Source organism: Perca fluviatilis, chromosome 6 (assembly GCF_010015445.1).
Source record: "Perca fluviatilis chromosome 6, GENO_Pfluv_1.0, whole genome shotgun sequence".
NCBI classification, from domain to species: domain Eukaryota; kingdom Metazoa; phylum Chordata; class Actinopteri; order Perciformes; family Percidae; genus Perca; species Perca fluviatilis.
Window position 1 is genome coordinate 37,752,958 of NC_053117.1, and position 12,999 is coordinate 37,765,956.

The window sequence follows — 12,999 nt, forward strand, 5'->3', positions numbered from 1 at the left end:
CCCTTTTCCCATCTGGTGGTTGTTTTTGTCGTTCAACAGCAATTTAAAGGTGAAATAAGTTATTGCTGTAAGTTACATTTATTACATTATTATGGCCTTAGCAATAAATAAGCCGTTCTTTAAAGTCACAGACTGTTCTTTAGTACTTTTTTTAGTATCAGTTCAGGCACCGGCACAGTTTTAAAAGTGTTGCTTTAGCACCAGTATTGGGGGGAAAAAACCCAAACCATACCCAACCCTACCAATAAGACCTGTTCGCCCGTCCAGACTACAAAGCAACCCTGGAGTTTTCAAACCAAAACGTGTACTAAATCCCTGTAATGCAGACTCCTTTTAAATGTCTCCCCTTTAATTTAGTCATCGATGGTGATATGTAAATTGATATGAAGAACTCCTCGTTGTCCCCCTCTTCTCTTAGGACCTGGGAAGGCAGAACCTCAAAGATCCTGTGGTGAGTTTACATCGTCTCCCAGCTGCTACACTACATCACCGCATCAAACTGGTTCCAGTAAACAGATAGTCCCCCTCTAAATGCCAGGATGACAGTTTCCCCCGTTGCTCCTGTCCCATACGATATCATTAACACTCGTGTTCTCATGTTTTATTGCTGCCTTGCTGTAGCCGCCCCAGCCCGAGGACCTGGCCGTGGTTTGCTTCACCAGTGGAACCACAGGTACCGTCTTTGATTTCCATACCGTCTCTCTCTCTCTCTCTCTCTCTCTCTCTCTCGGCGTAATTATCCTTCATTCACATCATTAGAGAAGTGTCCTCAAGTGCCCACTAACGAGCTCTCTTTATGGCACTGCCATAATGCCGTGTTTATTTATCCAGGGAAGCCCAAGGGAGCCATGATCACCCACGGCAACATCGCCTCCAACACTTCCTCTGTCATTAAGATCCTGGAGGTCTGTCTACTCTTCCACCTCCTTGTCTAATTGAGAACAGCCTCGCGGCTCCCATCACTTCCCATCTGCTTGTGTTTCAGTATCTAAAAAAAAACAAAAACCTGTCCCTCTCCCCGCTGTGTCTAATGGTATGATTAATTGGCTGTTTGATTGCCCCTGTCACTGCAAGGTACTTTGACTAATTGCCCCCCCCCTGTATAAAGATTACGCTATCTAACTGCTGTTGAAAAAGCCATACTGCACGTTTGATTGCCTGCTGCCTGAACTTAATCTCTCCCCTGTGCTTTGCTCTCTCTCTCTCTCTCTCTCTCTCTCTCTCTCTCTCTCTCTCTCTCTCTCTCTCTCTCTCTCTCTCTCTCTCTCTCTCTCTCTCTCTCTCTCTCTCTCTCAGGGTTCGTTTGAGATCCGACAGCAGGACGTGTCCATCTCTTACCTGCCGCTTGCCCACATGTTTGAGAGGATGATTCAGGTAGCCGATGCATTTCTCACTTTTCTGTTCTGAATAAGAAATCCGAACCAGGAAGGGATTTATTGCCAAGGAAGTAACACTTGCAACGATTTTTGCCTTGGCGGTTGGTGCAAACAAACGCATTGAACGTTAAAGCTGTAGTGCGTAGTTTCGGTCGCCCCCACGAGGGATTTTGAGTAATGACGACAACACTGTCGGCGCACCCCCACTCCTCCTCCACACAGTTGCTAGTAGCCAAGGAGGACACGGAGGATTAAAAAAAGGTGGACTCTTCAGAAGAGGTCATTATCGTCACTCGAGTTTCTGCGCGGGAAAGTCACCGGACGCCACAATCTTCTGAACATAGCCACACTGAGAAACACAGAGAGAGTTGTGTGGAGCTGATAGTCTTAATTAGCTTTGTAGCAACTCATTTGGCAATGGCTTGAATGTAACGGACGTTCATTAATATAAAAAAGTTACGCACTAAAGCTTTAATATGAAATAAACAATAAATACAGAAACAAGTGTATACAAAATAGCTGTTGACATTTTTGTGTTGTAGTGTGTAAACCAAGTTTACTCATTTTTTGTCTGCCTGACTCATTGTCATTTTTATTAGTTTTTTTTTTTTTTAACCTGGCAATATGGTTTCAGTTGAGTTTCTCTTCAAGGTTTTAGTTTTTATTTAGTTTCAGTTCACTAAAAATACTTTTTTTCTGTCCCAGGTCTCTATGTTCTGCCACGGGGCGAGAGTAGGATTCTACCAAGGCGACATTTCTCTTCTCATGGATGACATTAAAACTCTCAAACCCACCTTCTTTCCTGTTGTGCCTCGTTTGCTCAATCGCATCTATGACAAGGTCAGTAAAGAGATTCAGGGCAGCGGAGGCCTCAGGGTTTGAGAATCCCCCGGACCGGCAGAATAAATCTGGGTGGGGAACTGAGTAACACTAGGTACACTTAGCAGCAGTGAAAATTAGATTAAAAGAACAATAAAATAAGGCGCAAGTCTACAAAATGGGATGAATTACGTAGGGCCTTTAAAGTCATCTTTGATTAGCGGACCCAAACGGAATCTGCAGATTTGTTTATTTTTACAGATTTCAGCGGTGATCCGGAATGAAATTTAGTGGACCGTTTTTCTGCTTGGGGTGGAGAAGTGTTAAAGGAACACGCCGACTTATTGGGACTTTAGCTTATTCAGCGTATCCCCCAGAGTTAAAGTCCATACATACCCTTCTCATCTCTGTGCGTGTTGTAACTCTGTCTGACTCCCCCACTGCTAGCCTAGCTTAGCACAGATCCTGGAGGTAACCGGCTCCATCTAGCCTAGCTTAGCACAGATCCTGGAGGTAACTGGCTCCAACTAGCCTAGCTTAGCACAGATCCTGGAGGTGACTGGCTCCATCTAGCCTAGCTTAGCACAGATCCTGGAGGTAACTGGCTCCATCTAGCCTAGCTTAGCACAGATCCTGGAGGTAACTGGCTCCATCTAGCCTACTGCTCCCAATAAGTGACAAAATAATGCCAACATGTTCCTATTTACATGTTGTGATTTGTATAGTCACAGGGTGTACAAATAACAAGGTGACTATGCTTTTACTATCTAGTAATTGTTGACTCCATTACTCCAACTCTGAGCGAACTCTCTGCTCCTCACCACAGGGCTTCAGGTGCTGCGAGCAAATCCCTCCGCCCAAGTAGTAGAAGTAGCAGTGCCTTCTGATAATATAGTTCCCAGTATGTATATGGTTAGAAGACGGCTGTGTCTCATATGACCTTGTTATTTGTACACCCTGTGACTATAGTGAGCAGTAGGCTAGATGGAGCCGGTTACCTCCAGGATCTGTGCTAAGCTAGGCTAGATGGAGCCGGTAACCTCCAGGATCTGTGCTAAGCTAGGCTAGATGGAGCCGGTAACCTCCAGGATCTGTGCTAAGCTAGGCTAGATGGAGCCGGTAACCTCCTGGATCTGGGCTAGGCTTAGCTAGCGCTGGGGGCGTCAGACAGTTACAACACGCACGGAGATGCACATACAAGGTTAAGTATGGACTTGTCTAACTCTGGGGGTTACTGTGAATAAGCTAAAGTCCCAATAAGTCGGCGTGTTCCTTTAACATTGTGACTTTTATTTTGGTTAACCCTTGTGTTGACTTCGGGTCACATTGAGCCGTTTTCAATTGTTGTTTTATATCAGAAAATATGGGATGTAGAAATAACCACTGAAAATGTGTAGAAGAAAAATTTTACAATTTAAAACGTTGGAAAAAGCAAAAACAAACGGTGAAATAAAGGCGTCAAAAAAGTTTTTTCAAGGTTGATGGAAAGACAACTCAAGGGTTAACTCAAGCTATAGTGCGTAGTTTCTGTCTCCCCCACGAGGAATTCTAAGTAATGCCAACACTGTCGGGGTGGAAATGTTTTAACATTCTGACTGCCATTTTCTTTTCTTAATTTGTTTAAAATCTGCTGAAGATTTGTGCAGATTCCGTGCGGCCCTGTTGATTAGTGAACTTTTCTCACGTTTTTTTGTAGATTGTTCCACTATGAAGGCCACCGTAATTCCTGGTCGGTTCTGTTTTACGTGTGACTGATTTCCACACAGATCCTGGGTTCTGTGACCTCTCCGATGCGACGGGCCTTGCTTCACTACGCTGTGAGGAGGAAGCAGGCAGAGCTCAGCAGTGGGGTCGTACGCAACAACAGTCTGTGGGACAAACTGGTGTTCAACAGGATTCAGGTCAGTTGCATTTAATAGTTCACCCTGGATCATATTTCCCCACAGTTCCCCACAGTTCAGTCTTCTGCTGAAATGCAACAATTGCTTGTTGAATTAAAATTTGAACATACAATTAAATACTTTCCAACACTTTTATTGAACACAGTTCCTTCAATGTAGGTCTAAAGTAAGGCCAAATTCCATCCGCAAATAAGGCTGCAACTCACGATTATTTTCATTGTTGATAAATCGGTTTATTTTCTCCATTAATGGATCAGTTGTTTGGTCTCTAAAAAGTCGGAAAATGGTTAAAAAATGTGGATCAGCGTTTCCCAAAAAGCCCAAGATGACGTCCTCAAATGGCTTTTTTTTGTTCACAACTCAAAGATATTCAGTTTACTGTCACAGAGAAGAAACTAGAACATATTCACATATTAAGGAGCTGGAATCAGAAGTTTTTTGTTTTTTCTTCATAAAAAAATTACTCAAACCGAATATCAAAATAGTTTGCGATTCATTAATTAGTTGACAACTAATCGAACAATCTTTGCAGCTCTACCATTAAACAAAAACAAATCTTTTTTTCTCATTTACTACAGATTTGTTTTCAGTGTTTAATGGCATATTGTCTGTTAATCCGGGACTCTACAGTTGTCCCTATTTCTATTTTACAGCACTTAACACAGTGCTACACGTAGACCAGCATCCCTGCGAATAGTCACCACATTTGTATCCAAACTTCACAAGAGGAGCACAACTATTCCAGCAACCAATGCCAAATCCACCCGGAGCATATTGGTCCTGTGGGAGTGTATTGGAGAAGCACGCACACCGAAAGATTTTTGGCTCGGTTTTGGTCAGTGCAGATGGGAAAACATGGTCTAGGTTGCAAAACGCTGTTAAAAAGAAATTTCAGCTTGCGCCCACAATGTGATCGCATTTGAACTGTTTTACATAAATTCTGCTTCTCTTGTGTTTCAGGCCAGTTTAGGAGGTAATCTGCGGTTCGCTCTGACAGCTTCAGCACCCATCTCGCCCACGGTGCTGTCCTTCCTCAGAGCCACTCTGGGCTGTCTGATCTTCGAAGGTTACGGACAGACGGAGTGCACGGCCGGCTGCACTTTCTCCATGCCCGGAGACTGGAGCGCAGGTAGAACGTCATCCGATCATTTACCTTTTTGTTCTCTGAATTGCTTGTGTGTTTTTTGCGCTGGTTAATCCTGTCCTCATCAGGTGTGTGGATGTGTCTTTGTCAGGTCATGTAGGGGCTCCGCTGCCCTGCGCCAAGGTGAAGCTGATAGACATCCCTGATATGAACTACTTTGCTAAGAACGGAGATGGAGAGGTGAGATACTCTTAAGGTGCCGTCGTACTATTCACAATAACGAAAAGTAACGCACATCAAGGGCTGTCGTGAGCTGCTGATGCGCTGGAAGTAGACTTGAAAGTAAGTGTTGCTACACATGCATTTCTCTTTATTTTAAAGGATGGTTCGGCTCTCAGGCCTTCTTCAAAAATCAAAAATCAAAGTCCGACGCTGCACTGATGGTGATTAGATCATCATGTTCCAACATTAGGGTAAGAAAAAAATCTGAGAGGCCTTCAGCTAATCAAAAGTAAACAGTTGCAAAAGCCAATCACATTACTCCTAGTCGGGATCAGCGGTAGTACATTTGACGTGAGCCACACACGCTCTCTGTGTGTCGCCGTTCCCAAACTCCCTTCGCTTCGGGGAAACAACAACAAAACTTCGAGCTAGCGAGCTACACGCTGAAAACGGCAAGTTTTGAAGAAAATTTGGATCGTGCCACAAGGCAGGCCTGCTTGTATCTTTCAGGGAATTATTGTAAAGATTTACAAAGAATATGTTTGTTTTAAATCGCTCACGCTACTGTATTGTGTGAACAGTTAATTTAATATTGTTTGTGGCGTTTTCTTTTGCAGGGTGCAAATGTTCCACCAAAACAAGTTCCTTCCCGAGACTATTTAGCAGAGCCACCGTGGCTGCGTCCAGAGCTTAGCGCCGCCAAAGACGATTGTGATTGGTTCAAAGTAATGCAAACAACCCAGAGTGTTTTTTTTCCCCTCCTATCCCAGAATGCATCTGTGGTGCAGCCAGACCTTACTCCTCAGCGCTGTGGTGATAGGTCTGGCAATGTGAGACTAAGTTGCAACTGAATGGGTTGCTGTTTTTCTGTGCAGTGACAAAATATCCACTTACTCCCTGTCTATGACCGAGCACGCAACTTCCCCTGCAGCAGCGATGACATTTTCACATCAGACAGACTAGGCCTGCCCAATTCGGGGAAAAATATGAATCACGATTTTTTTTAGCTTAGAATTGATATCACGATTCTCTGCCATGATTTTTATAGAGGCTACAATGAAGAGAAAGGAGAGCACTGCAGCGCTTGGGAGCGCTTTGAAACCTATTTTGTACAGTCTATGTTTAAAACTCACAGAAGAAAGTAGTAGCGTTTGTGATGCAGTCGGCTCGTAAAATTAAATGAGAATCAAAGTCATTGAAAAAAATATAAAAAAATAAAAGTTTTATTAAAAAAAAATCGACAACAAAAAAATTGAAGTTATTTAAAAATTAAAAAGTGAACAGGGTGAATAGAGATCGCGATTTTTATAACGATTAATCGTGCTGGCCTAAGACAGACTGACCTTGTCCCCGTTAGATCTGCATTAGTGGCCCCAGCGTGTTCAGAGGTTACCTGAGGGACCCAGAAAGGACGGCTGAAGCCTTGGACAGCGACGGCTGGCTGCACAGTGGGGACGTAGGCCAGTGGCTTCCAGTAAGAGGACACACAGCACTCATCCTAAAATCTGATGAATCCCATCTTCTAGTCTCTCAAACGTGTCCGCCTCCGCCTTTTCCCCTCTGCTAGAACGGGACGCTACGCATCATTGACAGGAAGAAGCACATCTTCAAGTTGTCCCAGGGAGAGTACATCGCTCCAGAGAAGATAGAAAATGTCTACACGCGTTGTGTTCCTGTGCTGCAGGTGTTCGTGCACGGAGATAGTTTACAGGTACTATGCGATTCGTATTCAGTCAGTCCCTCCAGAAAAACGCGATTATGCGATCGCATAATTCAACGCATAATCAGCCAAAGTCCACATATTTATGTGGGGGCCGCATTTTTTCAAATACGCTGCACTTTCGCCGCATAAATTGCCGATTTCCGCGCAAAATATGTGGGGCTTGCATGATTTCATAATCCATGCATTTTCGTTTCAAAAAAGTCACATATATCTTAAGCCCTATTCGCACGGGATAAGTATTACCTGGTGACCTCCAGTCATTTGTAATAATCGCGGAGGTTGTCTGTGATCTTAATCCCGTGCGAATCGGTCATGTCTGTAATTTGTAAAGTAATAATTCCCCCGCAAATGACCTACCATATTTCGCCGAAAACGGAGGTCCTGTGATAATATTAGTCCCGTGCGAATCGGCATCTCTGTGATTTGGGGTCTAACTGGCTGCGTTGTCAATTATAAATGAAAAGTTTTGACATCATATCCGGGGGATAATGTCTGTAAATTTGAGTAAAATACAGACTTCAGTTATCCCGTGTGAATGCGCCAGACGAAATACAGACGTGTGGGGGTAATTTATAAACTACAAGAGGTCCCCAGGTAATACTTATCCCGTGCGAATAGGGCTTTAGATAGATAGACGTGAACATCATCGAAAAGCAGGGTGTTGGGGGAATCACTTTTTTTTCTCTTTTTTCATCAAAATTTTTGCAAGTTCCCGCAATTTCACCGCATTTTTTAAGAAAACGTGCCGCATAATCAAGGATTTTTGTCCTCAACAATCACAAAAAAAACTCAAACATTTTTCTGGAAGGACTGTTCAGTTGACCGAAGTCATTTGCTGTTTGTTTTTTTACAGGTTAGCGTTTTGATCGTTCTCTTGTTCTTCGTGTCTCCAGTCTTTTCTCATAGGCATAGTTGTACCCGACCCGGAGGTGTTTGTTGTCTGGGCTAAAGAGCGAGGCTTTGTGGGATCCTATGAAGAGCTGTGCCAGAATCCTGTACGTCATCTAAACCCCAATTTCATAACATGACCCTTTTTTACTTTTGGCATTCCAAAACAGTTGAAGCAGTTATTTGTCTTTCAAACAGGATTTAAAGAAAGCAGTATTAGAGGACATGACGGCTGTGGGGAAGGAAGCGGGGCTGAAGTCCTTTGAACAAGTGAGAGAACTCTGCCGACATGAGTCTTGGTTGAATTTATGAGCTACTAACTAGAGCTGCAAAGATTACTCGATTAGTTGTCAACTATTTTGATATCGATTAATCGGATTGAGTCTGTTTGATTGTTTTTTTTAATGGAAAAAAAAAAAGTACACTATTCTCTGATTCCAGCTCGTTAAATGTAAATATTGTTCTAGTTTCTTCTCTCCTGTGTGACAGTAAACTGAATATCTTTGAGTTTTGCATTTAGGAAGTCATATTGGGCTTTTTGGGAAACACTGATCCACATTTTTCACCGTTTTTATAGACCAAACAACTAACCAGTAAACGAGAAATCAATCGACAGATTAATAGACTATGAAAATAATCTTTAGTTGCAGCTTTACTACTAACCTTCCTTTTTTCTTGTGTCTTACCTTTCTCTCCTTTCAGGTGAAGGGCGTCTACTTGCACCCGGAGACGTTCAGCATCGCCAACGGCCTTCTCACCCCGACTCTAAAGAGTAGACGCGTCGACATCCGCAGAGTCTTTCAGGAACAAATATCAAGCATGTACAGCAAGACAGCCATCTGAAGGACCCCACTTAGTTACTCTCTCTCACTCACACACACACACACACACACACAATACTGAAAGGTTACTGGTGTCCAATAAGAGAGGATGGGGGGGGGGGGGAAACTGGGACAGGAAACAGGAAACAGGAAACTGGCAGAAGAAAGTTCAAATCACACACATCCAGCAGTGCCTTGCTCATGTATTTTTCTAATCGGTTCTGAAAGATTTCATAAACCAGTGTGAGCATATAACCCTTCACCTGGAGTTAAACAATTAAAACTAGGGTTTCAAGAAGCTGATTTGTAAAAATAATAATAATTGCTGAACTGTACATACTGCTTATATTGAGATTTGCTGACAGGACACTGACTAATTCCAGTAAAGTAAAACTGAACAGAAATAAAGATTAGTACCTGATGACTCTTGTGTGTGTGTGTGTGTGTGTGTGTGTGTGCAATTTAATTCTGCAACAACTCCTGCACTCATCCTTAGAAATCCAAAGTTGATATTTAAACTTAAACTCATCACAACAGTAAGATTAGGGCTGCAACTAACGATTATTTTCATTGCCGATTAATCGGTTGATTATTTTCTTGATTAATGGATTAGTTTGTTTGGTCTGTAAGTCAGTGTTTCCCAAAAAGCCCAAGATGACGTCCTCAAATGTCTTTTGTCCACAACTCGAAGATATTCAGTTTACTGTCACAGGAGAGAAGAAACTAGAACATATTCACATTTAACAAGGTGGACTCAGAGAATTTAGATTTATTTCTTTCATAAAAAAAAATGACTGAACTGATGAATTAATCGATTATCAAAATAGTTGGCGATTAAGTTGACAACATCTTCAACAATCTTTGCAGCTAGCAGTAGGATTGTAGACATGGTTGCTATTCTCACAGTTTATTTATTTCATGATTGACTGTACATTTAGATGATGGCTAAAACATTGTCATTGAACAGATTGTAGTGTTAATACATATTTTAAAAAAACCTAAATGAAACCCCACTGTGTTACAGTATTCACTTAGATGTGTGTTAGAAAAACAAGCTCTACCACTTAAACTCTTCATTAATTAGAAAAAAACCTTCATTAATACACACGTGGAACTCAAACAATACACAAAGACAGTCAATCAACTAAGCATTTGCTTCAATAATTTCAAAATTATGTCAAACGATAGTTAACTTCTTGGTGTGACACCTTTAAAAAAAGACAACAAAAAAACAACACATGAGAGCAATCAGTGTGTGTACATCATCGTGTAATCCCATTGACCAGAGTGTGTTCATCATACGGGGGGGGGGGGATACCTGATAAAGGTGGAAACAATGACAGTATGATTTGGTCCAAAAATCAAGAAGAAGAAAAAGTTGGCTTCCAACCCTGGTGTAGAGGGTACAACGAGGTGTCTTCGCTAACAGACCATCTAAACAACCAACAATAAAACAAAGGATGGATGGTGTATATTAAAACAAAATGGTGTGTCATGAATAGTATTTACCACCAGAGGGAGCACCAGCCTTTGTTTTGGACAGCGGTTAGACTCCCAACAGCGACTCGTTCTCTCCGCAGCCCGAGTGGTCGACCTTTCAACACCGCTGCTCGCACGGGCACAATCTCACTTCACTCAAGTGAAGTTTTTTTTTTTTCCTTTTCATGTTACATCCACAGTCGGGACAACGTAGGCACATTATGCACAGGTGATGTTACCAACATCATCCTGTAAAACCCCAACCAACAGCCCTCACACAACAAACATGGCACAGAGCTAAACTTGGAGATAACCAGCAAAGGCCAAAAACACAAGACATACATTTTCTAGCCAGTAACCTACAATACATTACAATACATTGTCTGTAGTGTTTGTCATTTCAAACTTAGGTAATAAAAATGCAGATGAATAAAAAAAAAAAAAACATTTCCTTGCTCATTTCCTTCTTTAGAAACAAATGCTTATAGACATCTCTGAAACCAAGAAGTGTAACCCTGTTAATTGGTTCTGACGAGAACCAGTTTGATTCCTTCCCTTAGAAAAAAAAAAACACACACAAAAAAACACATTGGCTTATAATGTTGCACTTGGCTGATGGCTTAGTTAATGTGGCATTTCAGCTGCAGCAGTTTGAGTCGCAGAGAGTCTCTGTGGGGAGAAAGAAGCATGGGAGTGTAGTGCAGGGGTGACGAGGCCGCAAGGAAACAATCTGATGATCACGTTAAGGCCATTGCTGTCCATTTGAACTGCGCCAAGGAGCCTGAAAAGAGTGCAATGGATTCAGAGAGGCATTTAAAAGGAGCCCTTTCCCCATTTTTGGGCTTCCCTCCCTCAGTCGTCGGCGACAATGGACAGAGCACGCAACTCGCTGAGCTTGGCCTCGGTCTCCCTCTCCCTCTGCTCGTCAGTCAGCCCTGCCTGGTCGATCTGGTCTGTCAACTCGCTGAAGATCTTGTACATTTCGGTGAAATAGACAACCTGGAGGGGGCAGGAAGAGAAAAGCACAAAGATTTAGTCTGTGATGGCAGAAAAAATGAGTCCCGTCTGTGCTCTAACAGACTCGACAGGGCCAATCCACCTCTAAAAAGAAAAAGAAAAAAAAACACTCTTATGTCCAAACTCTGCTGCACTCGCACAATCTAACCTTGCTTTCACTTACACTAGGCTGAAGCTGTTGCTCCCATACCTCTTCAACCCGGCTAATGAGAAGTGATTCGAGAGGCGAAGAGGGAGCCCACAGATATCAAACAAGTCCGACAAAGCCCCAAAAACCCAGCACTTCAGCCTGTAGTGACCCTGCTTTTCTCTCCCAATCTGAACAAGAGATAGAGAGTGTTCACTGAAAGCTTTCTTGACACTTCCCACCCCTGCTTCTTCCCCTTAGTTCATGAGTCAGGCTCCCTAGAGAGTTGCTTTGATGATTAATAGACTTTAATCACATTACAAGACTCCAGAAGAGTAGGCAGAGAATGAAAGTACTCGGAAAATACAACCCCTTTAAACCCACACACACACACATCTCAATATTTATTCATGCAGCGATGCATACGATACCCAGCTCTTAAGGGGGCATCGCTGGCTTCTCGGAAATTGCATGTGTGTCCTATTGTAGGCTGAAACAGCAAGATCAACCAAGAAACCAGTGGGAGAAATGCTAACTGATTCGCTGAGGGTCAGAACAGAATAAGGGCTAGGTCAAGCTGGAAATAAACAGTCATCTTGTATAGAAATAACATTTGTCTGACTCTGTCAAGAGCAGATTTGACGCTGTCAGACAAAAAGGAAAAAAAAAATATTTCTAAACCACCTTGAACAAGCCTTTTTAAGTGCTCGGTATGAAAGACCTTTATTTGTTTATACCAATATTTGCCACCTAAACCACATGAGTGGGCCATAAGTATTGGGTTCCAGCTGTTTGTGGGGGTAAAGCGGATATTCTTTTTTTTTCCCCAAGAGGGCTTGTTGAAAGGGCCATCGGAAATGTCCATATGACCAGTGATGATAATGTACACCAGATCAGTGTCTGAGTGCCCTCTGGAGCAAAGGCACTCTGCTATTATAATTAGTCTAGTCACCACGAGAAGTAAACGCAGCCTATGACCACCTACGATACAAACAGGACTCTTTGGGTGAAGCAGGGCTTTAAATTACATGACTTCTGTCTGGCCATTTTAACATACCATAAGCCCCAGCTGCTTAAGATTTACACAGATATGTTACACTTTGACCTCTTCGCCTAAAGAGATGAGGAGTAATTTATGTTGCGTTCTATCCAGTTAAGTCCTTAAACACTGTTTCAGGAAAACAATGACAATCAACTGAGGAAAAGGACAAAGAAAGAAAGTGTTTTTTCAAATGAACACATGCAGCAGATTGCGCAAAATTGTGAAGAAAAAAAAACAAAACATCAAGACAATGTCTCAATTCATCAACATCTGTACAGGTGGACAGGTCAGGCCAAGTGTCCCGCTGACAGTTGCTGGACAGGACTGGTGTTCGTTAGGCTGAAGGCTCTCAACAAAGGCAGCCTTTGTGCCTTTTCCCTGCTGCCGCTGGGAGCCGAGCAGCAACAGCGGCTGCGAGAGAAGGGAGTGGAGGATGAGACCGCGCACATGCAGCGAGGCTGGGGACGAGGTCCAGCGGCCCACTGGCCACCCACGTGTGG

General features: G+C 42.8%; 2 protein-coding genes across 3 annotated transcripts in view; one reads left to right on the forward strand and one right to left on the reverse strand.

Moving 5' to 3' along the window:
* Positions 1-9,258, forward strand: part of acsl2 (acyl-CoA synthetase long chain family member 2) — a 32,390-nt gene extending 23,132 nt beyond the window's left edge. For both annotated transcript variants that reach the window (XM_039804207.1, XM_039804208.1), the window contains exons 8-20: positions 419-451; positions 622-673; positions 832-905; positions 1,297-1,374; positions 2,082-2,216; positions 3,962-4,096; positions 5,057-5,225; positions 5,332-5,420; positions 6,760-6,876; positions 6,970-7,113; positions 8,019-8,120; positions 8,212-8,283; positions 8,716-9,258. In XM_039804207.1, coding sequence (XP_039660141.1) covers positions 419-451; positions 622-673; positions 832-905; positions 1,297-1,374; positions 2,082-2,216; positions 3,962-4,096; positions 5,057-5,225; positions 5,332-5,420; positions 6,760-6,876; positions 6,970-7,113; positions 8,019-8,120; positions 8,212-8,283; positions 8,716-8,856 — 1,341 coding nt within the window. In that variant the 3' untranslated portion in view covers positions 8,857-9,258. The remainder of the gene's footprint in view (positions 1-418; positions 452-621; positions 674-831; positions 906-1,296; positions 1,375-2,081; positions 2,217-3,961; positions 4,097-5,056; positions 5,226-5,331; positions 5,421-6,759; positions 6,877-6,969; positions 7,114-8,018; positions 8,121-8,211; positions 8,284-8,715) is intronic.
* Positions 9,259-9,588: 330 nt separating this feature from the next.
* The window catches only part of bin3 (bridging integrator 3), a 45,135-nt gene continuing 41,724 nt past the window's right edge, over positions 9,589-12,999 (reverse strand). The window contains exon 9 of the mRNA XM_039803578.1: positions 9,589-11,312. Coding sequence (XP_039659512.1) covers positions 11,166-11,312 — 147 coding nt within the window. The 3' untranslated portion in view covers positions 9,589-11,165. The remainder of the gene's footprint in view (positions 11,313-12,999) is intronic.